The 26,623-nt window shown below is 43.5% G+C and overlaps 2 protein-coding genes and 1 long non-coding RNA gene across 4 annotated transcripts in view; 1 reads left to right on the top strand and 2 right to left on the bottom strand.

Moving 5' to 3' along the window:
- LOC121445323 overlaps positions 1-12,816 on the top strand; it is a 57,248-nt gene extending 44,432 nt beyond the window's left edge. Inside the window, exons 2-5 of one of the 2 annotated variants that reach the window (XR_005973915.1) lie at positions 5,105-5,207; positions 6,459-6,562; positions 9,009-9,064; positions 9,915-12,816. This is a non-coding gene — a long non-coding RNA (uncharacterized LOC121445323). Of the gene's footprint in view, positions 1-5,104; positions 5,208-6,458; positions 6,563-9,008; positions 9,132-9,914 lie in introns of both variants that reach the window. The other variant, XR_005973914.1, reaches the window with a different exon arrangement.
- The window catches only part of LOC121445322 (cbp/p300-interacting transactivator 1-like), a 71,396-nt gene extending 48,595 nt beyond the window's left edge, over positions 1-22,801 (bottom strand). The window contains exon 1 of the mRNA XM_041647388.1: positions 22,674-22,801. The gene's annotated coding sequence lies outside the window, so the exon portion shown is untranslated. The remainder of the gene's footprint in view (positions 1-22,673) is intronic.
- On the bottom strand, positions 19,656-25,193 carry LOC121445324 (histone deacetylase 8-like). Its single transcript, XM_041647389.1, has 4 exons — positions 25,188-25,193; positions 24,607-24,793; positions 22,674-22,815; positions 19,656-20,257 (listed from the first exon to the last, which is right to left on the bottom strand). Exons 1-4 carry the CDS (start codon positions 25,191-25,193, stop codon positions 20,203-20,205), a joined length of 390 nt encoding a protein of 129 aa, XP_041503323.1. The 3' UTR covers positions 19,656-20,202.
- Positions 25,194-26,623: the final 1,430 nt, after the last annotated feature.

Here is a 26,623-nt window from a genome sequence, read left to right as displayed (position 1 = left end):
GGTCCTTTGCAAGAGCAATCATTGCTCTTAACTGCTGAGCCAACACTCCATTTCCCCATTTAACATACGTATTTGTAGATACAAATATCTGACTCTGCTTTAGCTGCATCCCATAAATATGATATGTTTTCATTTCCATTTCCCTGAAAATAGTTTAATTTTTTTATGATTTGTTCTTTGACACATTATGTAGAAATTTGTAGTTTAATTTTCAAATATTTGTAAATTCCTCATATTTTTTTCTGCTACTGATTCCAACCTTCATTCAGTTGGAGCAGAGAACATAGTTTGTATAATTTCATTGGTTTAATTTTAAAAATTGTCAATATTTATCTATTTATTTATGTGTATTTGTGCACTTCCATACTATGGCTCACATGTGGAGGTCAGGGAACAACTTGCTGTAATCTAACACCATGTAGGTATGGGGAATTAAACTTGGCATCAAGTAAGGCTAGAGAGATGGCTCAGAGGCTAAGAGCAATCTGTTGCTCCTCCAGAGGACCTGGGTTCAGTCTTTAGCACTTTGTATTAGAGGTCTAGAAGTTCCAGCACCTTTTTCCGGCTTCCTTGGGTACCAAGCATCCAAGTGGTATATAGACATATATGCAGACAAAACATGCATAATGTATAACATATGAATAAGTTAAAGTAAAAAGAAATTTCAAAGAGGTTGGCAGCAAGATACTTGCTAAGGCATCTCAGTGGCTCTTTCATTCTTCTGTGCTATATTATTATGGTTTAGCCCTATGGTGCATTCTAGAGAATGTTCCACGTACACTTAAGACTGTCTATTTTGTTTTCTAGTAGAGTGTCCACAGATGTTCCAGGTCTCATTAGTTGGCAGTGTTGCTCAGTCTTTTATTTCCTCTATCTACATATATAAATATACATATATATATTTACTTGATAACCATTAATAGGGTACTGAATCCTCACATTATTGTTTGTATCTTTCTTCTTTCTTCTCTATCCATTCTGTCAGTTATTTTATTAGGTTGTTGTGATGGTTCACTGTCAGGTACATACATTTTTTTTGTTGTTGTTGTTGCTGCTGGTTTTTGTATGCTTGTTTTTTTTTTTTTTTGAGATAGTCTTGCTATGTAGCCCAGGTCAGCCTTGAATTATGGTGCTTCTGGCTCAGCTTCCACAGTGCTTGGATTCCAGGTGTGTACTGACTGTGTGCTCATGATGAGCTGACCTTTTCTCTTTGCGGTACCAAGGATTGCACCTAAGTCCTCATACATGCTAGACAAGCTCTCTACCATAGTTACAGCCCTAGCACTCTTTTCTCATCTTCAAATGTAAGACAGGCTGGCCTTAAACTCACTGTGGAGCCCAGAATTTGCAATCCTCCTGCCTCAGTTTCTGAAATAGTTGGGATAACAAGACTTGCACCACCAGGTTTGGCTGGCTTTACCCTTTCTATCATCGTAAAATGTTTATTTATATTCCTAGCAATACTTCTCTTATAAAGTCTATTTTTTACTTTGTGTATTCAATGTGGTTTTTTAGAGTTGTTGCTTACAAAGCTCATCATTTTCCTCTTCCTTTTACTTTCAATATATTTGTATTTCTACAACTCTAACACCATGCAGGTATGGGGAAGTGTTGGATTTCATTTTATAAAATAGCAGTCTGACAGCCCAATAGCAAAGAAGTATGTCTTTAATCTAAGTGCTCAGGAAGCAGAGGCAAGTGGATCTCTGAGTTTGAGGCCAGCCTGGTCTACAGAGGGAGTTCCAGGACAGCCAGGGCTGTTATACAGAGAAACCCTATCTCAAACCCCTCTCACCACCAAAAAAATAGAAAAGAAAACAAGGGTTCTTACTATTCTGACATTAGAAAATATAGAAAGTAAACGATCAACAAATTAGAAATATATATTTTGAATATGCATCTACAGTTTCCATTTAACTTTCCTGAGACAAGGCGGTAGCATGAGTCTGCAGACTGTGGATAACGGAAAGGCTTTCTCTAGAGAGAACACCGGATTTACAAATCACAGACTGAAGGATATTCACCCTCCTTTTGCAAGGAGCAGTTTCAGGAACTGCTCCGAATTAAAATAAAAAGAGGTGCTAAGAGAAAAAAAAAGAAAAGAATAGTTGTATTTCTTGTTCTCCTTGAAAATATTCCATTAAATAGACTATGTCATAGATAAAAATATTTGTACTTCTGAAAACTGAAAATCATGAAAACAAAGTATGCGATGCATTGGCAGCCAAGAAGAGCCTGGGCAGTCCTGATGACGCCCAGGGGTCCTGGGTGCGCTCCTAGCAGGAAAGAAAAGGGCACGAGGGAAGACGAGCTGCGATCTGAATCAGCGCCTGATCGCAGCTCACACAGATGCATTAGTGTGGTTCCTTTGCTGGACCAAGTGTGCTGTCATGCTTGTGTCAAGCATGTGACAAGCAAAGGAAACTGTGGCGTGTTCAGGAAGTCTGTAGTAGCTGTTCATTTTTAAAATAATATTTTTTCTAGTAAGTCAAGTTTATTAAAAAGTTCTATTTCTTAGCCCAATTGAAATTATTCTATTAATAAAAAAATCCACAATACTGAGGGCTTAACTCATAGGCCTAGATTAAGGGCAGTAAAAGACTTCAACCATGAGTTGCCAACAGCTCACGGACTCTACATTCCTCAGGAATCCAGCTCGGCCACAAATCCAGAAACTGAAATCCTTTCCGCAAATTTCAATGGGATCAATGATTATAAAGACAATAAAGCAGGCTGTTAAACTTTGCTCATCCCAAACAACTCTCTAGCCCTAAAGCGCACCGTAGACAGCAGGCTTCTCAAGCAATGCAATCTCTGTGTGCAGAAGTAGAGCTAATAATTTCCACGGACTCAAACAAGCTCAGGGAGTCAGGGCCTTTATCAGCTGTCTGCCCTTGCAGGGGGAGGGCGTGCACAGGTCAGCCCAGCTTTAAAGACTCTCGGCCCAAGTACCCAATTTACCCAATGGTCTGACACTAGCATTTTTGCAAGTAAACAAACTCCATGACCATTGCTCTTCTTGCCTAATGATTCTTTAAGAACAAAGTTCCACAAATAGCATATCTACCGGTAGCTTAGGAACTGATGCATGAATCCTCAAGGGACATTCTGGCCACAGTAATTAGTAAATTAGTAATTAGTAAAACAGATTTCAAGGTGACAATGTGTTGATTCCAAACAGTCATACTTCCATTAAAATTATAACTATTTATTAAAGACACATGAAAGAAATCAGTTCAGGAGAAGACTAAACTGATGAAAGAACGCAGATGAAGATGGGATGGACACATAGAAAAGCCAATGCCTGGAGGATGAGTTCATCAAGAACTCTCTTGCTGAACCTTGCCCTCCCTCTAGTGGTTCCTTCATTCAAATGCAACACTCACATAACAGCTCAGCGGGTTAATGTTTCATGAAATCAACTACACTCCGACTGCTTATCTAACTTTGGGATAATCTCTCTAATCTCTCTCTCACCCCTGCCCCTCTCCCCAACCTCAACCTCCCTTTCCTCCCCTCCCCACTCTTTCTGTTCTGATAATTTCATTCAGTCTGTTAAGAGATTACCATTGATTCAGTCAACATATACTGAGAGCCTACGATGATAAAGCATTTGCTAATCTTACCAGTTTAATCACTTTATTTTCTATTTCCTAAACATTGACAATCAATAACTTGACTGGTAGCACTCGCACCCATGGCTGGAAATTCGTATTTCCTCCTTTTCTTTCTGCCGTCTATTCCAACTTTCACGCTCATTTGTCTCTGCAAACATTTTCACTGGGGATTTGCTATATGCTAGATACAGTTCTAGGCAGTGGAGCTACAGGCACGAATAGAAAGGCCACACAGAGAAAATGCTATGAGAGGACCTTAAGGGAATGAGGTGGCATTCTTTGAATGAGGAGGAAGTGGGGACAGCAATGGGAAAGGCCTGGGGCTAGCACAAGGAGTCCAGTGGCTAGACAACACTGAAGGAAGGAAGAGATTAATAGTTTTACCAAGGAACGGAGACAGGAGTATTTGGTAGGGATGAACAGACCACAGCATGATGGGCTTTTTTTTTGCTTTTACTCTACATCAAACAGGGAGGCAGCCAGCCAATGCAGCAGAGGAATGATGGAATCTAACTTATTTTGTAAAAGGGTCACTGTGGCCGTCCTGAGAACAGACAAAAGGGACAAAGCTAGAAGCAAGAACACTAGCTGGGGAGCTGCTGCAATAAACCAAGAGAAATGTTAGTAGCTGGCATGAGGGATGTCAGGCAGGAGGTAGAAGGACATGACAGATTCTGGACATCTGAAGACAGAATTACTTTCCTTTGAAAAATCATCTAAGAGATTGGATGTGAATCATGAATAGAAAGAGTCAAGAATGACTCCAACATATTTGGCTTCTATGGCCTCAAGAATGGCGTAGTTTTATTTTGAACATACTGAGTTCAGGATGTCAACTCGATACCCAACAATCAACTTACACTTGACCATTCTCTATCCTAGGCAGTCACTTTTGAGGGGCAGGGGACTCCCTTAGCTTAGGGTTCCCCTTGGAGCACTTTGCCGGTTATCTCAGCACAGTACAGGGGGTTTCTCTTCAGTAGTTCTGATCTAGTCATATTACTCATTCCTGCTGCCTTCGCAGCACCAACCTGTCAAACTAACTAACTAGGACATTATCTTTCAACTCAGCTTCTCTACAGCTTTCGGGATTCGGGCAGAATGAAGGCAGATACTTGGCCAGAGTATCACACAAATGCACTCTATCTGGGTTACAGATAGTCTTTGTTCCCCTCGGAAACTTCATGAACCAGCCCTTCACAGAACACATTTCTCTTAGCATGCTTGTGTTCCAAGTTACCGGAACAGCCCATTAAGTTCTACTTCCGGCATTGAACAGCCTTTCTAAACCCAAAGCACCGGACGTGTCCACATTCCAGCCACAAACAGTTGCAAAGGCCCAAGGACCAAGCAGTCAGGTTTATCCCAGCCACGAAGCATGTCCTGGTACCAATTTCTGCCTTAGTTCCTTTTCCCGATGCTGTGATAAAATCCTCTGACAAAAGCAACAAAAAGGGAAGGAGGTGGTTATTTTAGCTTAATTCCAGGTCACAGACCATCATGGCATCAGGAGCTTGAAGCATCTAGTCTCCTTACATCCTATCAGAAGAGGGATGAACACATGGCTGCTTCCTAGTTCCTGTTCTCCAGGTAACAGTCCAAGATCCTCTGGGAATGTTCTGTTCACAGGTAAGAGAGGTCTTTCTACGTCAATTAATGTAACCAAGATAACCTCACACAGGCATGTCAGAAGCCCATCTATCTCCCAGACGAGTCTACTTCCTGTCAAACTGATAAGGTGTTACAACGTTAACCATTACAGCACCTCTTTATTTTGATGGTAAGTATGTATGCATGCATGTGTGTGGACAACACGTATGGAGGTCCAAGGTTGATATCTGAAGTTTTCCTCATTCTCCTCCGCCTTACTCACTGAAGCATGGTTTCTAAATTGAACCCAGGAGCTCACTGATACAAGCTAGCCAGCTTGCTCTGCGGATCCTGTCTCTACCTTCTGAGCCCTAGAATTACAAGCAGGCTGCCACCTCCACAATTTATTTCCATGGATACTGAGGATCTAAACCTTGATCCTCAGTATCTTCATGTTTTGACACCAAGTGCTTTATCCACTGAGCCATTAGCTTCAATGTGCTTTTAGATCACTGTTTCCAGATTCAGCTGAAAACAACATTTTCCACCTACTTGGGCAAGGAACTCGATATTTTTGCCATTCCCCTTTTTTTATGCTCAGCAGCCAATTAATCACCAAGGGTTGTTTATTTATTTGCTAAATAATGCAGGCTCGTGTCACCCTTATGGCAATCTTCCTGCCTCATTCCCCACATACTGGGAGGATAAGCATGTGCCAAGGAGACTGGCTCTGTCACTGAGTTCTGCTGGTGACACCGACAAGACCGCTCCAGGACTCTCTCTCCTTTGCACATCTGTTGTTGCTATCCTTGTTCTGCTTTCATGACCCCTGAGCTGGCCACTGAGCAGAACACTGTGATTTTTTTGCCTTCATCAGTAGGAATGAATAGAGGAGTTCAGTTCTTCCAGGGTCAGGAAGTAGGGGTGGAGGAAGGGGCAGGGCCCAAGTAAGAGTATAATTCACTCCCAGTCCTGGTACTTGGGCCTTAAATAAAGGGACTACCAGACTCACACTTGAGAGAGTACTAACGTTGATTGGGGTGAGCATAGCTATAACAGGATTATCAGAACAGTGTCCCCTGGGTGCACCAACCTTTCCTCGTCAACAGCTCTGCCAGTCAATCAGGCAGTAGGCCAATTGTGAACCTGCTAGAAATCTGGCTCTCTGTGACGATACAACTGTTCCCTTAATATCCTACTAAAATAAACAAACAAATGAATAGGAAAAATAAGAGAACTGCTCTCTCTCAGATTTCAGGTCTATGGGAGCACGCGGCAGGGTACAATGTAGCCGCACTACACCATGGGCTAGTGAGAGCCGGGAGGAGCGACCATGGCGGAGGAAGGACACAAAGGTAAAGGAGATGTTCTGCTGTAGGAGGGCAGTGGGTAGATGACTAAAATTCATTTCAAAGATTTCTGGGCAAGAGTCCTTCAAGTTTGGGCTTGTGGAAGTGGATCTGTGCTGAAAGGCAATGTATCTGGTGTCACCCAGCTAGAGACTCCAGTCGGCAGAATTCATATAGAACTTAACAGCACGCACTCTCTGGGGGTTAGTGTGTATCAGGAGCTGCTGTTCTTTATAGTGCATGGTTAGTATTCCTTATAATACAATGGCTTCACGAGATAGGTACTATTATCATCATCACCGCTTAGATGTGAAGAAACTGAGGAGAGAACTTCTAAGCTATTCAAGGTCAATGTAGGAGGCGACAGTGCTGGGATTTAAACCTAGACAGTGTGGCTTCAGAGTCCCCTAAGCCTTATGCATTGTTGGTAAAGACCAACTGAACGTGTCCTTGCGGACTGCATGTATGAGTTGTCTAGGAACTTAACAAACCCTGGTTACTGATGCTTAGAGCTGGCATGAAGGAAGTTTGCTGGGGAAGTGTGCTGGAGGGAGTGGTTAGGGGTGAACACTGGAGTCTGATCGTGGTGGGCCTGCTGACTCATCCAGCTACAACTACAGAGCAGTGCTCTGGTACTGCCGAATGGGAAGGAACTCTCAGGGGAAGAAGGTAGCAGCACCTAGTTTGTTCTGGGCGAACAGTAAGAGGGGTCTACCAGTAGTTTAAAGATGTTATAGATGTGGGGAGAGGAAAATCCTCACTGAAGTTCATTCTAACAGCGGTCCAAGTGCCTGGAGGCTACCCTTAGTCTGCTTTATTTCAACTGGAAGGATAACAGAGGCACACGAGAGGTAGGCCGGGTACAAGGCAGATAAAAGATCCTTTGGAGCCAGAGTTCTCAAATAGTATTGACCCTCAAAAGAACCCAGAGAGAAACTAGTTCCAACTGAATGCGTTTGTGCTACAGCCCTAGCAGGTCTGATTTAAGAATAGTCACTTTAGGATGAACGCACAGGTAGCTTGCTGATTCTCCAACAGTTTATATGCAAAGTGTGAATAGGCTGTACGGGCCTGTTGGAAGAGGAACCATGGTTGGGCATGGTGCATCTAGGAACATAAACCTTTGGGCTGTACCATGATCAACTTGAATCTTTGTGTACGATAACATCTGCCTGCTGTCTATGCTATTGCTAGAGGTGAATGATTACAATGTTGGGCTGGAACCAGTTCCATTGCTTCCTGATAATCTAGTCTCCAAGTCTGCTCTGGCCGCTCCAGAAGGTAATGGTTTGGGCTCCTAATAACATGCTGCCTCTTTTCCTTTAAGGAAGCACCTCCCTATCTTCCAAGTGGCCTTGATCACTAAGAGCTCTGGTTATTACTTGGGGCAATAGACCTTGTTTGGGTACAGCTTCCTAAAGAATTGGTACAAGGAAGGGGATCAGAATATCCTGATCCTTCTAAGAGGGGACAGTACCCCTACCTCTGCAAGCTGATGACAGTGGAGACTGCAGGTTGTCTTGGCTACTTTTCAATTGCCATGGTAAGACACCATTACCAAGGCAACTTATAAAGCATTTAATGTGGGCACACAGTTCTAGAAGGTTAGTCTATGACCATCGTGTCAGGGAGCATGGCAGTAATCAGGCATGGCATTGAAGCAGAGACTGAGAGCTTATATCTGATATACAAGCATTGGACAAAAACGAAGAATGGCACGGGCTTTTGAAATCTCAAAACCTGCCCCCAGTCACCCATCTCTTCCAACAAGGCCACACCTTTTAATCTTTCATAAACAGTTCTACCAAGCATTCAAATATATGAGCCTACGGGGGTCTTTCTCATTCAGACCACCACACAGCCCAAAGTTGAGAAGTAAATGGAGACCTTAAGTTACTGGAAGGTCTTGTGTGTGTGTACGTGTGCGTGCTTGAGAACTAAATAACGTTATCTTAAGGGGATGGATACTGGGGTGCTAAAGATGCAGAGGGACCATGGAGCTGCTGCCGTTTTCAGTCACCTAGGAAACTTCATTTCACAAAGGTTCACATCCAGCTCATGCAAACTCTGGCACACACACAAAAATGTAGTTTGGAGGGAGGCGCTATGTTCATTTCTGCGGAATGAGCCTGGGAAAAGTACCGCTGTAATCATTGCATTAGCACCTCGCCCAGAGAGCCTAGCATCGTATTAGGTGAATTTATAAAAACACTGCCAAGAGAATCACACCTACTCTACGAGGGGCTCAACATCTCATCTGCTGCAGGGAGGCGGGAGTGCTGTACAGGAACTTGCTGTTCATTACCGTTCCTGATCTACGTAAGGTCTGTGAAGACCTTAAACTCAGGAACTGATTAGAAGGTTTCAGATCATGGAAAGGATTTTCTGGATAGTAATTACACTGACAGGATTATACCAACAGAAAGATTCCCCCCCCCCTTTTTTTTTTCAGAAAGCAGCTCAAGACCAAGATGAAGAGATAGAGGATCTGATAAAACCTGCTCCAAGGTACTGACCAGACTTTGGTTTTATAGAACGCCTTGATATGAAGCTGAGAGAGCGAGCGCCTTTGCTGGTAAATCTTGAACATCAAGGTTTCTAAATCATCACTGCTGTCAGTTTATTTGCTTCAAAGGAGTGAGCTGGACTGTAGCAGAGTGAGCGGTTGGTTAAAAGGGGACTCTCTGCAAGAGTAGGCATGGTGTAGGAGGGTGGAGGCTTGCTGGTAGCCATACCCTGAAATAAAACTCTGATATGGGTAGTACAATAGTCAAATTTCAGACCAAAGTGGTATAATCAGAAAGGGAAATGCCAGTGTACCAGGCCTGGTCTCAGCTGCACAAGCAGCTAGAGCTACTGAACCAAGGGCTTTGTCTGAGAGGTTGCCTGAGATGCCAGGGTAGAATCCAGTGTGGGTATGGTAAATGACTTTTTAACCAATACTTACTAAATACCATGATCTTTAATGTGATTATCGCATTTAATCCTTATAATCCCATGAAGTGGATATTATTACTACCTGTAATTTATGTGGACGTGGAGGCCCAGAGAGGTAGTAACTGATGGATCTAAAAATTACTGAGGCTCAGAATGGCTGAGAATTCTTAGGCTCTGTGTTCAGAATTAATGGCACTTGGATCCACTATGATAGTGTCTGTCCCAGCTCTACAGGGACCATAGGAACATACCTCATCCACTGGAGGGTAGGGGAGAGTGCCATAGGGACTTAGTTGGTTACTGCTCTAGTGGCCAGGTGACAGTTTTATTATGGAGAAACTGGCCCCTGATCAGTTAATATGTATCAAGAGAACAGTTTGGGCTGCCCACTGATTTCCCTGGTACTGTGCTTGTTTTGTAGGTGCCAGCGTGGGAAAGGTCTGAGCAGCAAGAGACAAGGACCCACGGATGAAATGAGGTGTCTGTCTTCGTGGTGAGATGACGTGGCTGTCTTGGGATCCAGATCTCCTTTTCATGTAGTTATCTACATGTTGGTAAGGCTGGAGCTGAGGACAGGTGGGTGGAGGAGAACGTTTGGCTGCCACGGTAACACGTTCTGCTATGTACAGAGCTCTTCGGAGAACTGGGCCTCTAGTACAGTCACTTTGATTTTCTCCATCTGATATATAAAAAGATGGGGGCTCCTGGGACTCCAACTCTTGCAGACTGACCTTAACTAGACAGTAAGTACAAGTTAGAAGCCCGGCTCTGCCAGGCCGCACACAACAAAGCCTTCTGTCTATCATTCACTGCCCCCTGGTGGAACACACGGGAAACAACATCTGGAACAATCGTCTGGACAATGATCTCTTTCCTACAGGGGCGGAGGCAAAGATGCTCTATGTGGTCAGGTGGAAGGCTGCAATGCCATGCAGTGAGAGGGAAGAAGACAGAACTGAGGGCTGGAGAAAAGTGTAGCTGAGCTGAAGATGCAGGTCTTATGTGTGCTGTCAGAACAGGATGAAGAGAGATGTTGGGAGCTAAGATTTAGAACCAAATGGAGACAGACATACCAGGCAGGTGAAGGGCTGAGGACTAGCTAAAGGGAACAGCCCAATGTCATCTAGACAAATTGAGGAAGTTGAGTCACTGTCCTGTGGCAGGTTCTAATAATCCTCTAGCGCTGTTTACAACGGTAGGGTGAGCTCCATTTTAAGAAAATCTGGATGGAACAAAGTGAGTTCCTAATAGACTGGCCTCAGAAGAATCCGATGACTCAAAGAGGTTCATGGGCAAATGAAATAGGAAAGTGAGTCATTTCACACGGAAGCAGGCAGCCTGACAGGCTTCTCCCCTTGCTCATAGGTAACCCCCACATTCCTGCCACAGTCATCTATGACGACAGCCCAGGCAGGCCTTGAACTTGCAGACTTCCTGCTTTGGCTTCCCAAATAGCTGAGATTACTGGTTTGTGTCACCAGGGGTGACTCTCCCTGGCAAAATTAGCACCATTTAACTGTGTGATTCTGTTTTCCACGAAGCCTAACTCATCTTCTGTCACTGTCCAGTTTACACTATAGCCCGCCCCCACCTCCGGCAATATGAGCTCTAAGCTGGACCTGAGGCCTCCCTGCTTTTTGGGGTGCTGCTTCACATTCAATTGATGTTGATTTCACGTCTTATTTTATGCTGCTTTGCCTCTGCAAATGCTATTGAGGCTTACTGACGTACCCTTCCTCTACCTCTTTAGATTCCCGGCCCGGTCCTTTTCACCCTCTGAAGCTTCATCTACCCCCGTACAGATCTTCTCTATAGTACTGCTTCTCAACGATTTTCTCATTACTGTGCCTGGCTCCCACTCCAGGATCCCTTTAAGACAGCTTTCCTTAATCACCTCCTCCTGCCATGAAATTTTAATATGGTAGATACACTGTACATCTGTTTATGTACTGAGTCCCTCTGGACGACTATAAATTACTATAACACTAAAGTTAGTTCACCTTCAGTAATGAATTTTTGCTCCTCCGGGACACCATCACCCATGTGGTGAATGTATGCAAAACAGGGTCAAACACTGCTATTCGAATGTGTCTTTCTGCGGGGAAAGTCATTCTTGAGACTTCCTAATTCTTTGACCCCCAACCCCCAGATAGGGTTTCTTTTTGTTGTCCGGTCTGTCTTGGAACTCCCTCTGTAGACCAGGCTGGCCTCAAATTCACAGAGATCCACCTGCCTCTGCCTCCCAAGTGCTGGGATTCAAGGTGTGTGCCACCATGCCCAGCTGACCATCCCTCCTCAAAATCTCACCATAGTCTTTTATGAGCTGCCCATGTGTGTGTCCTCTGGGGATGGAGTCCAAAGCTTCACACATGGTAACTATGCGCTCTACACTGAGATAAACCTTAGTTTCCTTTAATAACTGCCATTCCGCAAGGCTCAATATTTGTTTTATCTCCTCTATTTTATACATTCTTTCCAGGAGATGTGGTTTATTTCCGTAGTTTTATTAACTACCTATGATGCTATTAAATATGAGCCTATCATTTCACTAAAGTGCTTGCCCTTAGCTACAGTCTCTTGCTGTTATTAGCATAGTCTATAGGCTAGTGGTGGGCAGCCTCACTGAGGGTTTCTGTCAATGGAGATTCCCAGGTTTTGTCCCAGACCTCTTGAACCAGAGTTTGCATTTTAACAAGCTCCTAAGATATTCTGTATGCATACTAAAGATAAAGAAGGCCCAGGGCTGTGTCCTATTACCAGCTCTCTAACGGATACTGTTAATAAGATGTAAGCACATTAATCCTGATGTACCTCAACAGAAGAGTCATCTACACACAGAGTCCACGCTGCCCACCTCTTCTATGTCATTTCTATCTACCTGGTCACATTCCTAGCTGTTCTACTAGTAGATGGCTCTTGACTCTATTTCCTCTTCTATGCTAATCACTATTGCTTTCATCTACTCTGAGGTAGATTACCATTGAAGGCCTAGCCGATTTCCTGAGTCACAGCCTCTCTCCCCCGAATTTGTCGGCCAACTACAGTTAGAGATGTATTTCTAAGCTACAAGCCTGAAAGAGATGGAACTCGTGGCTAAATTCCTTTCAGTGACTCTTCAATGTGGAAGTGAGGGTTCTGGCATCCAGAACAGGGTTTAGGAAATCTGAAACTATAAGGAAAATTTGTGTTGTTTTCATTTTCAAGGGACAAAGAAACAGTTTTCATTAGATTTTCTGAGGTGTTCTAGGACAAAGTCAGTTAAGAACGACTAAAGAAAGGACCAAGTTGACAAAATCCAAACTATTTAGTTTGGCATATAAAGACCCGACCCTCCCTCCCTCCCTCCCTCCTTCCCTCCCTCCCTCCCTCCTTCCCTCCCTCCCTCATCTCTCTCCACCTGTCTGCAGGAGCCCACGCTTCCAGGCTTAAGGACAGACACAGCAGTCCCTATGACTTTTCCATCTCTCTGCTTCTGCACTCCCTTTCTGAAACAACCCTGTAGTTGCACATCCTTCTAAGTAGTAGAGCCCGGATGTGCATCCAGGTCTTACTTCAGAGCTCACAGTCAATTCTACAGTGCCATGACATTTCGCATTCTTAGTACTCACAAGTACACCAGATTTCCACCCAAAACAAGTTTCCTGCAATTCTCATGTGTAGATCTCATATATCATAGATATCCTAGGTACGACAATGTATACCAGTGTTGCAGTTCACTAAGTTATAATGCCCCATTAATGAGTTATCACAATCAGTATTAAAAATGCCGCACTAGTCTTTTGCTGATACAGGGAGTTCTCATTTCTGCGCAGCTATTATTTTAGTCCTAGCATTTGCAAGGTTTCGGGACTTCCTAGGAATGCAAAAGCTATGAATGTGTTTGCTAGTGCACTGACCACTTACTATCAGCTTCGACTCAAGCAACCCTCTCAACTGTGCACTAACATCCAGCCCCTCCAGCTGTTCATTTCCAGTCTCCTAGGTCATCAAAACCATCACCTAGCAAATCAACACTAATTTATCACCAAGTAAAGCTATAAATCTTGTATAAAATACAGGATATCAGGGACTGAGCACACAAAATTGAAAACATCAGTATGGTAAACTAATTCATAACTGAAAAAGAAGAAAATAAATAAGGATCATGATTGTTAAATGTAGTTTGGAAGAGGCTGTGGTGAATACTAAGAAGATTAAGGAGAAGCTTGCAGGAAAACAGGTGAAATCCTTGAATATCCTGGCCCAAATCAGCCCTTAATAACCATGCTGCAAGAATCTCACAGGATCCAACACATCACCTTGAAATACCATGCAATTTTGTTTAAAAAAATAGACCTTAAACAAAATCCACCAACCCTTGGCATGTTGTTTGTTTACTGGGGGAAGTGCATAGTTTTATACACGCTCATTTGTACGAAACAAGGAAACCAAACTAACGGGGCTTTCTCCTTACTCGGCCTCGCATCCTAATCAGGCTCCAAACACCCCTCCTTTAAAAAGGTTTGTGTCCATTTTATGTGTAAGGGTGTTTTTCCCGCATGTGTATACGTGTGTGCCCGGTGCCATTGAAGGTCAGAAAAGGACACCATATCCCTTATAACTGGAATTATGGACAGTTTTGAGCCACCACGTGGGTGCTAGGAACTGAACCCAGGTCCTGTGCAAGAACAGCAGTTGCTCCGTTGAGCCATCTTTCCACACCCACCTCCCCCTTTCTACAGCTACAGTCTCACTATGTAGCTCAGGCTGGTCTCAAACTCGCAATCCTCTTGCCTCTGCCTCCAAAATTCTGAGGGTACAGGTATGCACTGCATTGTCACGTTAGTACCCCTTGAAAATGGCTTCACTAGGTGACCACTTGTCTAGTCTCACTTGAAAAATAAGAACCTCCCATATGCTTGTTTCCTTAGCGTATGACATACAGCAAGGGCTTACTGTTTGCTAAATGAATGACTGCAATTGTATCTTCTGCCCCTGACTCAATAGCATACTGAAATATACCAAAATTCTTCAATAAGTCCTCGCCAACACCAGGAAAAAAGCCCTACTCCTTAGCACAAAACACAAAACTTAGTGATGCTGGCCTGACTTGTCCTCATCCTCTGGCCGTCTCACTACTGTGGCTCGCCAGCTGCAGCATACTGCTGCTAGGCTGCCATCAATCCTTCTGCCTGGCAATTCCTTCCCTACCAAATGAGAGAGAAACTGACTCCCTTCTCGTTACATACCACCTTATACCTGATTACAAGCACACACACTCACTACCCCACATCAGCACTGCCTCCCATTCATAAAAATAACGTCGTACAGCAGAGAAAAGAGAGGAGACCGAAACAGAGGTGGGGATAAGTGTATATGCACACAAACTTTAAAGTGCCTTGAAAACTTGTATTTTGTATTGGTTTTAAAATTGATCTCATACATTTACACAAGGGAGTACAGCAGAAAAAAATAACAACAGCTTGAATTTTGCAGGAAAATGGATTGAGCTAGAAAACATCATTTTGAGTGAGGTCACCGAGACACAGAAAGACAATTATCACATGTACTTACTCATAAGTGGCTTTTAAACATAAAGCAAAGAAAATCAGCCCACAATTCACAATCCCAGAGAACCTAGACAACAGTGAGGACCCTAAGAGAGACATACATGGATCTAATCTACATGGGAAGTAGAAAAAGACAAGATCTCCTGAGTAAATTGGGAGCATGGAGACCTTGGGAGAGGGTTGAAGGGGAGGGGAGCAGAGAAAAATGTAGTGCTCAATAAAAATCAATAAAATAAAAAAATATTAAAAGAAAAAAATAAAATTGATCTCATACATATACATATAAAATATACACCCATATTATACTTGTGAAGTCAGCTATTTTGTTATATTTTAAGATTTTTCCAGGTGTACAAAATTTTTATGAGTCTAATCTAAATGAATGTATGCTATAACTACTTGCCCTTTAAAAACAAAACTGACATTATATGAAAGGCATTATTTTCCCTACTTATGCAGTCATCAACCCACCATTTTTTTCTGCTTTTTTGAGACAGGGTCTCACTATGTAGTCCTGGTTGTTCTAGAACTCATTATGTAGACTAGGCTAGCCTCAAACTAACAGAGTTCCACCTACCCTGTACTGGAATTGCCACCACACCCAGCTCTAATCAGCATTTTTAATGGCTATATAATATTCCAGAGAGAATGCTACCTGACCATTCTGCTATTGTTGAATGTTTAGCTAGCCTTACTATTGACTTGGGGTGGTTTAAATAAGTGAGAAAGTATCACTGTCATACACAGTCATACACAAAATACCGTATTTTGGATTATCTATTTTAGAATATCTATTTTTAGAATAGATTATCAAGAGTCATCTGAAATTTGGCAGGAAGGAAAAATACATATTTCAATCTCTCTATGTGGTGCTAAGTATTCTTTTTTCTACCACTTGTATATTTGTGTCTTTTTGTCTATCTATGAGAGTACCAGTGTTAAACTAACTAGAATAATGAGTTTAACTCCTCATTATGTGCTCGATTTTTTTTTACATTTTTAAATACAGGTTTAAAGTGTACTTTTGCCTCTTTTTATTTTGGTAAATCTCAGCTTTCAGAGCAGTTATAGCTACGAAACTTTGTAAAGTAGAGAAACACACACACACACACACATGCACGCACACAGACACACACATTTAAATCATGAGCTAGGCGTCCCGGTGCATGCCTGTAGTTGTACTGCTTGAAAAGCAAGCACAGGAGGAATTCTGCCAAATTGAAGCTAGCCTGGGTTTCAGAGTTAGTCCTGTGCCAGCCAGAGCCACAAAGGGAGATGATGTCTCAAAACCAACAAAACTTAGGAGTACCTCTGCCACTGTAAGATGACCAGTGAACTCATCCCCACTGCTTTCCTCATATGTGCAGTGAGCGAGCTAATTACAATATACATACAATTTTAAATACTGCATATATATATATATGTATGTATAATCAGTTTTGAAATACCCTATCATTTTCATAACCGCCATTAAAAATAATAGCACGAGGGCCTGGGATATATGTAACTCAGCGGCAGAGCACGTGCGACACATGTAGGCCTTCGGTACAGTCCTTACAAAAGAACACACACACAGAAACAAAGCAAAAAAGCATACCATACATAATATTTCACCGAGTAAATTCACCATTCCTTTATTCTGTCTTGCTAGATGCTCTATTTTTTTACATTTTTACATACAGGTTCAAAGTGGCTTTCTGCACTGGGGTTGCTTGTCTGTAGTCCTGGGGACAGAAGGCAGGCTCTGCGCTTCCATGCTCGCCACTGACCTGTACCCCGGCATCAGCTTGTTTAAATTTGCATTTTTGGTTAGTAACAAACATCTTCTCGTATCTTCTGATTGCACTCAAACTGTTGTGTAAACTGTCTGTCGGTGCTCTTTTCCATATCTCTGCTTCTACATCGCGAGGCATGTGTGCCTTCAATGACACAAGCCCATCGCACTTTGTCATCTTTAGGCCACATGGCCCTTGTCCGTTTGTGTTTATCTTTCATTTTTACTGTGGCTTAAAAAACATTTCTGTTATATTGGTTTTTAAATTTTAAATTATAACATTTTGATCTTTTCCCTTGAAAATATTTCCTGTTACCTCCTAAACTTAGAAACTTAGTTCTTGTTAGAAGCTTCATATTCATCATCATAGTTTTGTAACTTGCTTTTTTCTATTTAACTCTTCAGTCCAACTGCCACCTATTTTAGTTTACGACAGGAGATGAGCATGGAAGTGCCACGAGCTGTCTCAGCGTGATCCGATGAACAGCCCTTCTATCCTTACTATGCATCCTCCAATGCAGAGTAGATCAAGAAATTATGGCTCCAATCGTGATGTTCATTTCTAATCTTGGCTCTCAGGAGGCTGAGGCAGGAGGACCATAAGTTTTAGGGCAGCTTTGGCTATGCAGTGGGATTCCATCTCAAAAAACAAAAGGAAAGAATCATTTGTGTCACACCAACAAGATAAGTATGTTTATCAATACACATTGATCCCCATTAAAACTCCGGTCCTGCGTCAAGGACAAGTAAATTTTTGGTCTTAACATTCTTCATTCTTCCACACATGATTAAGCGTTGCTCATGAGCGCAAGGTGAAAGTGGAAACAGCTGGATCCTGCACTGCTTTGATCACTCTCTATCTTCATTTTTTGAGGCAAGGTTTCTTAAACCCAGAGCTCATCGATTCTGGCTAGTCTAAGCTAGCCAACTTGCCCTGGGAATGCAGTCCCGTGTCTTGGCCGGCCTCTTTAGTGTGGGGATTATTGGAAGCCACCATAATTGCCCAGCTTTTGACTGAGATCTGTGGATCAGAACTCCGGTTCTCATGCTTGCACAGCAAGCTCTTTATCCGCAGACCTACCTCTTTAGACCCCTTTGCAACATTAGGTTCCCACCTGTGATCTCCATACTGCTTCTTAGCTATACATTCCTACCCTGTTCAGGCTTTATTCAAGACAGAACACAATCTCAAAGTTCTTAAAGCTCCCCTGTCCTCCAGATCCTGGAGAAACTATGTACACATTAGATTGCGAGGAGACAGAACAAGTGACCTTTGAAATGACCTTTGAAAAAATGTATGGAGGCATACTTTACAGACTATAATTTGACAGTGGTCATTAGGTGAGGGAAATATCAGTACAGATTTATTAACTAGTATAGAGATTCCAGTAGAAATGCCTCTTTGAAAACAAAGTAAAGCACATCATCAAAGGCACAGATAAAATACTAAACTGTTTAGACAAGACTGAGCACCTTAAATGGACATACAGACTTCAGACATATAAAGATGAAATAGCAGGTCAGGGATGTATCTCGGTGGCAGAGCACTTGCCTGACATGCTTGAGGTGCTAGGTTCAGTTCCCAGCAAGGAAACTTTCAGAGTTCAGTAGGTAGAGTGCTTGCATAGCATGAAGGAAGCCCTGGGTTCAACCCTCCGTACTGCACAAACCAGACCTGCTGTAACACCAGCACTTGAGGTAGAGGCCTGAGGATCAGTAGTTCAAGGTCATTCTTGCCTACAAAGAGAGCTTGAGGCAATCAATCAATCAATCAATCAATCAATCAAAAATATATGCAGCTGGGCAGTGGCGGCGCGTGCCTTTAAGCCCAGCACTTGGGAGGTGTTGAGGCAGGTGGATCTCCAACTTCGAGGTCTGCCTGGTCTACAGAATGAGTTCCAGGACAGCCAGGGCTACTCAGAAAAAGGGGGGGGGGGGGGGGGAAGTGCCATAACAGTTGACTGCCAGCAGGTGGCACTTGACCCACAGCAAAGTATGGAGGAAAAACAAATTCTGAAATCAAAGAATGCTACCAAGTTCCCAGGACACCGTCGGTAGATGAGTCTTTCACACAGAAAGCTGGGACTGCAGATATTTAAGGAAGAGGGCAGTAGTCTGTAACAGCGACAGTCTGTTCAGCTGTCTGTGTTGGGCAAGGAATAAGGCCCCTTCTCCCATCCCTTCTAGTGTTGTGGTCGGGCTACGAGTTAGCATAATAATTAATTAACCAGAGAAAAATCATTTTATTCATTTTCATATATACATTGGAGCCTTATTATTAACGAGACTGAGAAGCCCAGATGACGGACGATGACATAGCATCCAGAGCTACTGAATAAGGAGTTTCTGGGGAAATGGCGGAGACATGTGACGGGGACTGAGGGGAGAAAACACATGGCAAATAGCGAAAATGCCTCGAACCCCTCTCTTCCTCCTAGATACTGTTGCTGTGTGCTCTACCCTGTGGCCGAAGGGCCTGGATTTGTGTACCAACTGACTCACTGGACTTGGTCAGCTGCCCTAGGTCGACAATGAGAGAAAATGAGAAACAGGAAAGAGGAGTTTAGCAGCAGCTCAGCCTAACCAGGCAGCTAACCTGGACTTTCCCAAGGCATCTCTTACGACCCATTAAACTTAGTCAGACTTGGTCTCTCCGAGGAGCACACTATCTTATGCCAGTGTTTCCATTATTCTGGCTTTGTACACTGAATATTCGGTAGCACTAGTCTTTTTGCAGGATTTTCTAAAAGAACCCTTATATAAATTTCAAATGCAGTGATTTCTTATATCATCCCCAAGATATCAATTTTTTGATGGCAGTATTGGGTTATTTCCTTAGAATAGACTTCTAAGAATTTTGTATGAACATATTTCCCACTCTCAACACTAGTAAAGTTTTCACGAAGCCAGTTACAAAAGAACCCTGTCAGCACCTGAACAGTTTCAAATCAAAGATTGTTTTTTCAGTTGGGTGCGGGGGGGGGGGGGCGTAGACTTTGCTTCAATTTCCCTACCTCCCATTACTAAAGAGAAAAACCATGTGCTTGCCACATACAGTTTAGTCAATGCTGGTTTAAGGAATGGGATCTAGGAATCTGTGCTGCGTGTACCTGGGACGTTTAAACAATGTGACTGCAATGGAGAGAAGAGCACGTGGAAACCTGACGGGCAGCTTAGGGCAGGGACCCTCGAGCAGCAGTTCCAGGAATGCCCAGATGCTGGCAGGGAGCTCTGCTTTCTTATCTCCTCTTAGTGAGTGTCCTTGCTTCCCTGTGGGTGTGAGCAGAACTCCGCAACTCTAAAGGGCTTCTGGCAGACAGCTCTGGAACTGGAGCTCTGGATTTTCAGGATGGAAATATTGGATCTACCCAGTCCTTAATTTCAGCCTATCTCCTAAATGACGTCAGGGTTTCATCTTCAGAGCAGAGACTGTTGGGATATCTGGTGGAGATAAGAAACCAGAAGTTCTGGCTCTGGCAGGAGACTTAACAGTCCAAGCTACTAAAATGAAAGAGGTAATTAAAGTAAGGCCTAGAGCCCACCTTAGGCATGCTGAACAAATGGGAGGAACAATTCACACCCTCAATGAGAAGATGTACTTTTCCTTTCCATCCCAGAAATCCCACCCTCCCACCTCACTTGGGTATGGTTGCTCCTGGAGCCTTCCCTGGGTTAAGCCTGCTTGCTTTTCTGAATTACTTAGATAAGTATAACTGTTCCTTTTTCTCCCCTCCCCTCCCCCTACACACACACACATACACACACACACACACACACACACACACACACACAGAGAGAGAGAGAGAGAGAGAGAGAGAGAGAGAGAGAGAGAAGAGAAGAGAAGAGAAGAGAAGAGAAGAGAAGAGAAGAGAAGAGAAGAGAAGAGAAGAGAAGAGAAGAGAAGAGAAGAGAAGAGAAGAGAGAGAGAATATGTATACACACATACACATATACACCCAGATGCTGGCCATAATCTAGACATGCTTCTCCTGATACTCTGGGCTTTCTCACTCTTTTTCTCTGAAGTTATTACTACCCCTGACTCCTAAGCACTGATTTCTTCCATGTGGTGGTTTACAAAAGGCATGATTTTTCTCTCTTCTTTTTTTTTCCTGCTACCTAGCAGCTACCAAGATTTACAGCTTTCCAGCCCTAAGGGTTTTCTTTTAAAGACTAATTAAATTGTCATTGTCCTCGGGCTTCCTACTGAGTCTTTTTTTAAAGACAGAGTCTCACTAAGCAACTCTAGCAAGACCAGAACTAAGAGGTCTGCCTGTTTTGTCTCCTGAGCACAGGGGCCTGAGTCTCTTCTTAAATTCTTTAATTAGTGGGACTAAAACTCAAGAGGAAACCCCAATTTGCCCAGTAACATGTGACACTCCAGGTTGGGCTCCCCAAAATTTCCTAGTAACAATAATAGGTAGCGCCTAGCTTCTAAACTAATAAGCCTGTTCTAGGGGTGTCAAGAACACCTTGGAATTCGGACTTGACTTAAGTCAATGCCCAGAAACTAATTTACGATCACTACAGTCTGTCTGTTTCCAGACAGGATCAGCAGAAAGCTGTCTTCAGCACTTAATGAAGCGAGCACCTTCACACCTGCAGCCAGACTGACTCCACTCCAAGTACAGCCTCTGGCAGAAACACAGCGGTAAGAAGTGGCAAGGTATGAAAGTGCCCCAACTCCTAGCAGGTCTTCTGCAGCAAAGGGAAACGGGAAATGACAGCGCACTTGCCAGAGCAAGCACGCTCGTGAAGCCACAGGGCTCCCTTACTCCCTGTGCCCAAAGGACAGAGAAGTCCTGGATGTAGAAAATCTTGTTCTTCTTTTTTATTCTTTGGCTTTAATAAGAAAAGATCCTGTTTTAATTTTGAACTTAAAAAAAAAAAAGCTAACAAAAGCGGGCTATTCTCTTTGTTTAAGACCATGTGGAATCATTACTAAGACGTCAGTTTTCTATTGTCTAGGTAGTAGACTGTAGTTATTTAGTTTTACAAGGACTTCTTTGGCCAAGAAATCTGTCCATTTGGAAAAGAATAGTATTGCATACTACTATGCAGATTTGCACACGCTACAATTGTAGTGCCTTTCAGTCTGAAGGAATCAAATGCTGGGTCCTTTTTACTGAAGACCAAGGTCTTGGTTGGCTGCACCCCATTTGTGAAAGACAGCCGCTTTCTTTCACTCAGACGGCAGGCACACTGATAAGTTCAAAATCCCCCTTCCCTCGCAAGTATTAAGTAACAGAGCAAATGAGATGGCAGATGCGGAAGAAGACCTTGTCGTTCTTGTCACTTTCCTCGATTCTTTTGAAGCCTTTTGTTCTATGTCTAGTCTCATCAATTAGCTACTTATTCAAACACCCATTTCTTACTTCTGTCAAGTAATGGCTCTGACATGCTCCTCTCCCAACACCTCCATGATCAACTTCTCCCGACTGCCAATCTATCTTATATACTACACATATTCCCTTAGTACCATAATTTATATTATCTTCTAACTATTCGAATTCTGTTCCTGTTCCTAGAGCCAGGTCCCTGAGACAGGGAATTTCCAAGGAATGCGTAGGTTGTCTAGCTACTTCCTTTTCCCTGTCCCTGATGAAGAACCTGGGGTCTAGGGAGGTCTGGACAAGTTTGCAGGAAAACTAGGCATACCGCGCAGATGCCTTGACTTTCAGTTCAGTGTTTTCCACTGCATTAGGTCATTTATCTTACTTGCATCTTTTCAGAACTCCTTATAAAACGCTAGACATATTCGTGGTTCCCTTGAGTATCAGTATAACAAGTGTACAGGTTTATCTAACTGAGAGATTGACCAGGGAAAGAGTAAGAAGGCAGAAAGGCATTTCCTTACTTCTTTGCGTGATGCCACCCTCCAGACCAGTTAATCGCTATTTTACACTTCCCGTCAATCAGGCACTGGGCAGCAGTGATTGTAGCTCCTCCCACAGCAGCCGCATAGTCAAATATTCCTTCTGTGGCTGGGCAGTCATAACCTGGGGGCAGAACCCAGAAAAATCTGTTAAAGAAGATCTGGGGAAGGAAGAATAGGTTAAGCTGTGTCAACAGCACAGCCTAAAGAAGGTTCTGGGCTAAAACCAGCTCCACTGGGGACAGATAAGCATCTCCAATGTTAGACAGGGAAGGCTTTCAAAGGTTAGAAATAGAAAGGGTAAAACCTTCAAGATGAACTTCTCATATCCCACCAGCAGTCCATCAAGGCCCGAGAGGTGATGTATTTTGCCAGTGGTCACACAGAGCCAGGCCTGGGACCGGGTCTTTTGATAGCCCCACCTAGTATCTTTCTTTAAGCCACACAGTTTCTCTAGAAGAGTGGTGCCTTTGACATCGCAGTATGCTGCTGTCGCCTACAAATGTGTTGGGCCCTATTCATAGCTATCGTGGGAGGCATGTGGCCCACGAGCTGCAAGCTGGACACACCTGCACTAGACCATGCTGTTGACAATTCACTGTGATTTTTTTAAGGCATCTGTTGATGAAGGATAAGGTAGGAAAATTAGCCAGAATTTAAACATTTACCTAATGCCATGCATGGTGACGCATACCTTTAATCCCAGCACTTGGAAGGCAGAGGCAGGTGAGTTCCATGCCAGCCTGGGCTTTACAGTGAGACCCTGTCTTGGAAAAATTAAAAAAAAAAACCTCAAACCAAATAAGTCAATACTTAAAATATATGATCACTACAGCTAGTGCAGCCCCAAGTGCTGCCCTTAGAATCTTAGCACTGAGCGATTCTTCTCCATCAGTCTCATGGTTCTCTTGTGTTCGACTCATAGAGTGTTCACAATATGACCAGACTGAGGGATTAAAATGAACAGTTGGGGCTTGAGATGTAGCTAAGGCAGAGTGCCTCATTAGCATATCCCAGGACCTGGGTTCCACCCTCAATAACACACACAGGCACAGACAGACAGACAGACACACACACATACAGACACATGTGCACACATGCATCAGTTATATTATTTCTTAATTTAAAAGTATCGGGCCACAGAGGTGGCTAGCAGTTAAGAGCATTTTTTTACTCTTCCAGGGGACCTGGGTTCAATTCTCAGAATCCACATGGCAGTTTCCAAACATCTCTAACTTCAGGTCCAAGGGCTCTACGGCCTCTTCTGACCTCCACTGGCACTGCATGCACGTGGTACACACATACACTCAGGCACACAGGCGTACACATAAAACTTAAAGATAAAAAAGAAACAAGTATTAAGGGTTAGGGAAGTAGCTCAGTCAGTAAGATGCCTGGCACACAAGGATGAGGGCCTGAGTTCAGATTCCTGGCATCCATGTAAAAGCCGGCACACGAGGCATGAATGTGTAACCCCAGCACTGGAGGGGTGGAGACAAGTAGATGCTTGGAGACCACTGGCCGTCCAACCTGGTCAAAATGGTGAAGTTCAAGTTCAGTGAGAGCCTCAAAATGTAAGGTGGTGAGTGATTAAAGAAGACACCCAGAGCCAGGTGGTGGTGGCACATGCCTTTAATCCCAGCACTCAGGGGCAGAGGCAGGTGGATCTCTGTGAGTTCAAGCCCAGCCTAGTCTACAGAGGGAGGTCCAGGACAGTCAGGGCTACACAGAGAAGCCTTGTCTCAAACGAAACAAAACAAAAGACACCCAGTGCTGACTTTTGGTTCCACGTGTGTACCAGCAGACACAAGCACACTACTGCACATACACACATCCTTCTACATAAACACAGAGAGACAAATTAAGTACCATAATCTACAAGCTGGGGTCCCACTGTTGCCCGAGGGACTCTTACCTAGTCCGTATTCTATAGAGTCCGGATGGTCCTCATCACCTTCTTGGCTGACCTTTTGGAGATGTTGCAGATAGGCATCAGTGTGGAAGGTGGCCATATCCTCCATGGAGGCCACTTTGGGCTTCACTATCCTAATAATAACAGCGTGGACATACAGAAGTACATGAGACTCAGAGTATGCAAAGAGCTGGAAATAGCAGTCAATATCTGAACAGAAAAGACAACTCCCAGCTTCTGGTTCCAGTGAGCCGAAGTCATAAACACACTGTCGCTCTGCTGCACTGCCCAGCCTTCACTTCCTCCATCTATGATACTGACCCCACTAATAAGAGACAAGAAGACAGATTTTTTTCTTTTGGGTTTTTAGGTAGGAAACGATAACTGAAAAACCATATTTAACTCAAACAGATAATCTTGGGTCAAGGTCCCTGGTTTAGCCACATAGAACGCATTAACCCGGGGCCAGAAGGATGGCTCAGGGGGTAAAGGCATCTGCCATTAAGCCTGCCAACCTGAGTTTAATCCCTGGGACCCACATTGTGGAGGAGAGAACCAACTGCCCTGGCAAGTTGCCCTCTGACCTCCATGTGTGCTCTCTGGTACACACATCCCCCTAAAGAAATACGTATCATTTTTAAAAAAATTAAAAGAGCTCTGGAGCTGGAGAGATGGCTCAGGGGTTAAAAGAATTTGTTGCTTTTGCAGAGGACTGGGGTTCAGTTTCCATCTCCCACATGGTGACTTACAACCACGTGGAACTCCAGTTCGAGATCTGACCTCCATAGGTACCAGGCGCGCGCGCACACACACACACACACACACACACACACACACACACACACACGCCAAGCACTCATACACATAAAATAAGTAATCATAAAACTATATGTCTAGAAGGCTGAAATATAAGCTTTACTCCGTAAGTTACATCTCATGAGAAAGCAGGAAAGCTAGTCACGTTTGAATCAGTTTCTGCTTGGACCAGGCAATTCTTTCAGTGTAGTCTCTTGCTTTAGTTTTGGTGCTGAGCCTTGTCCCCTCTCCCCCACCCCGCATCCCTCTGTGACTATTTGAATAGGCAGCTGGGTTATCAAGCAGAATTTGAAGCCAGAGAACTGAATTCCTTTCCTAACTCCGTACTTACTAGTTCTGTTAACTTCAGGTGAGTTGACTGTTCTATACCTCAGCTTTCTCATCTGTAAAATGGGTCAGTTTAGTGGACTTATGTGGAGATGAAATAACATATACAAAACTTCATGGACAACTAGCATTAATATTAGAGTAAAAAGGTGGGAAACTGGACGGGGGATGCAGAGCAGTTATACAACATCTGCCTGTCATGGGCAAGGCCCTACGGTTGGTGCCAAACGCTGCAGAAAAAGGTAATATGTTAGATATGGTGGCAAATGTCTGTAATCATAGCACTTGAGAGGCAGGAGAATCATGAGTGTGAGGCTAGCCTAGGCTACACAACAAGTTCTACACCAGACTGGGCTCTATAAGAGTGTCTCAAAAAAAATGAGAAGTCAAATGTAAAAAGTGTTTATTTATGGGGGGCTGTATGGGCACAAATGCAGGGGTTTTTGCAAGCCCGTGCATGCACAGAGGCCAGCAAAGGAGGCCACAGCATGATACACATGTTACAGCAAGATACACATGCACTTGACATGATACACATGCACCTGACATGATACACATGCACTTGACATGATACACATGCACCTGGCATGATACACATGCATTTGACATGATACACATGCAGCAGCATGGTACACATGCACCTGACATGATACACGTGCACTTGACTTGATACACATGCACCTGACATGATACACATGCACCTGACATGATACACATGCACTTGACATGATACACATGCAGCAGCATGATACACATGCAGCAGCATGATACACATGCAGCAGCATGATACACATGCACCTGACATGATACACATGAACTTGACATGATACACATGCACCTGACATGATACACATGCACTTGACATGATACATATGCA

Source organism: Microtus oregoni, unplaced genomic scaffold (genome assembly GCF_018167655.1).
Source record: "Microtus oregoni isolate MIOR12 unplaced genomic scaffold, Mior012 000174F_ref0000296, whole genome shotgun sequence".
NCBI classification, from domain to species: Eukaryota; Metazoa; Chordata; class Mammalia; order Rodentia; family Cricetidae; genus Microtus; species Microtus oregoni.
This window is presented reverse-complemented; position numbering and strand designations above follow the sequence as displayed.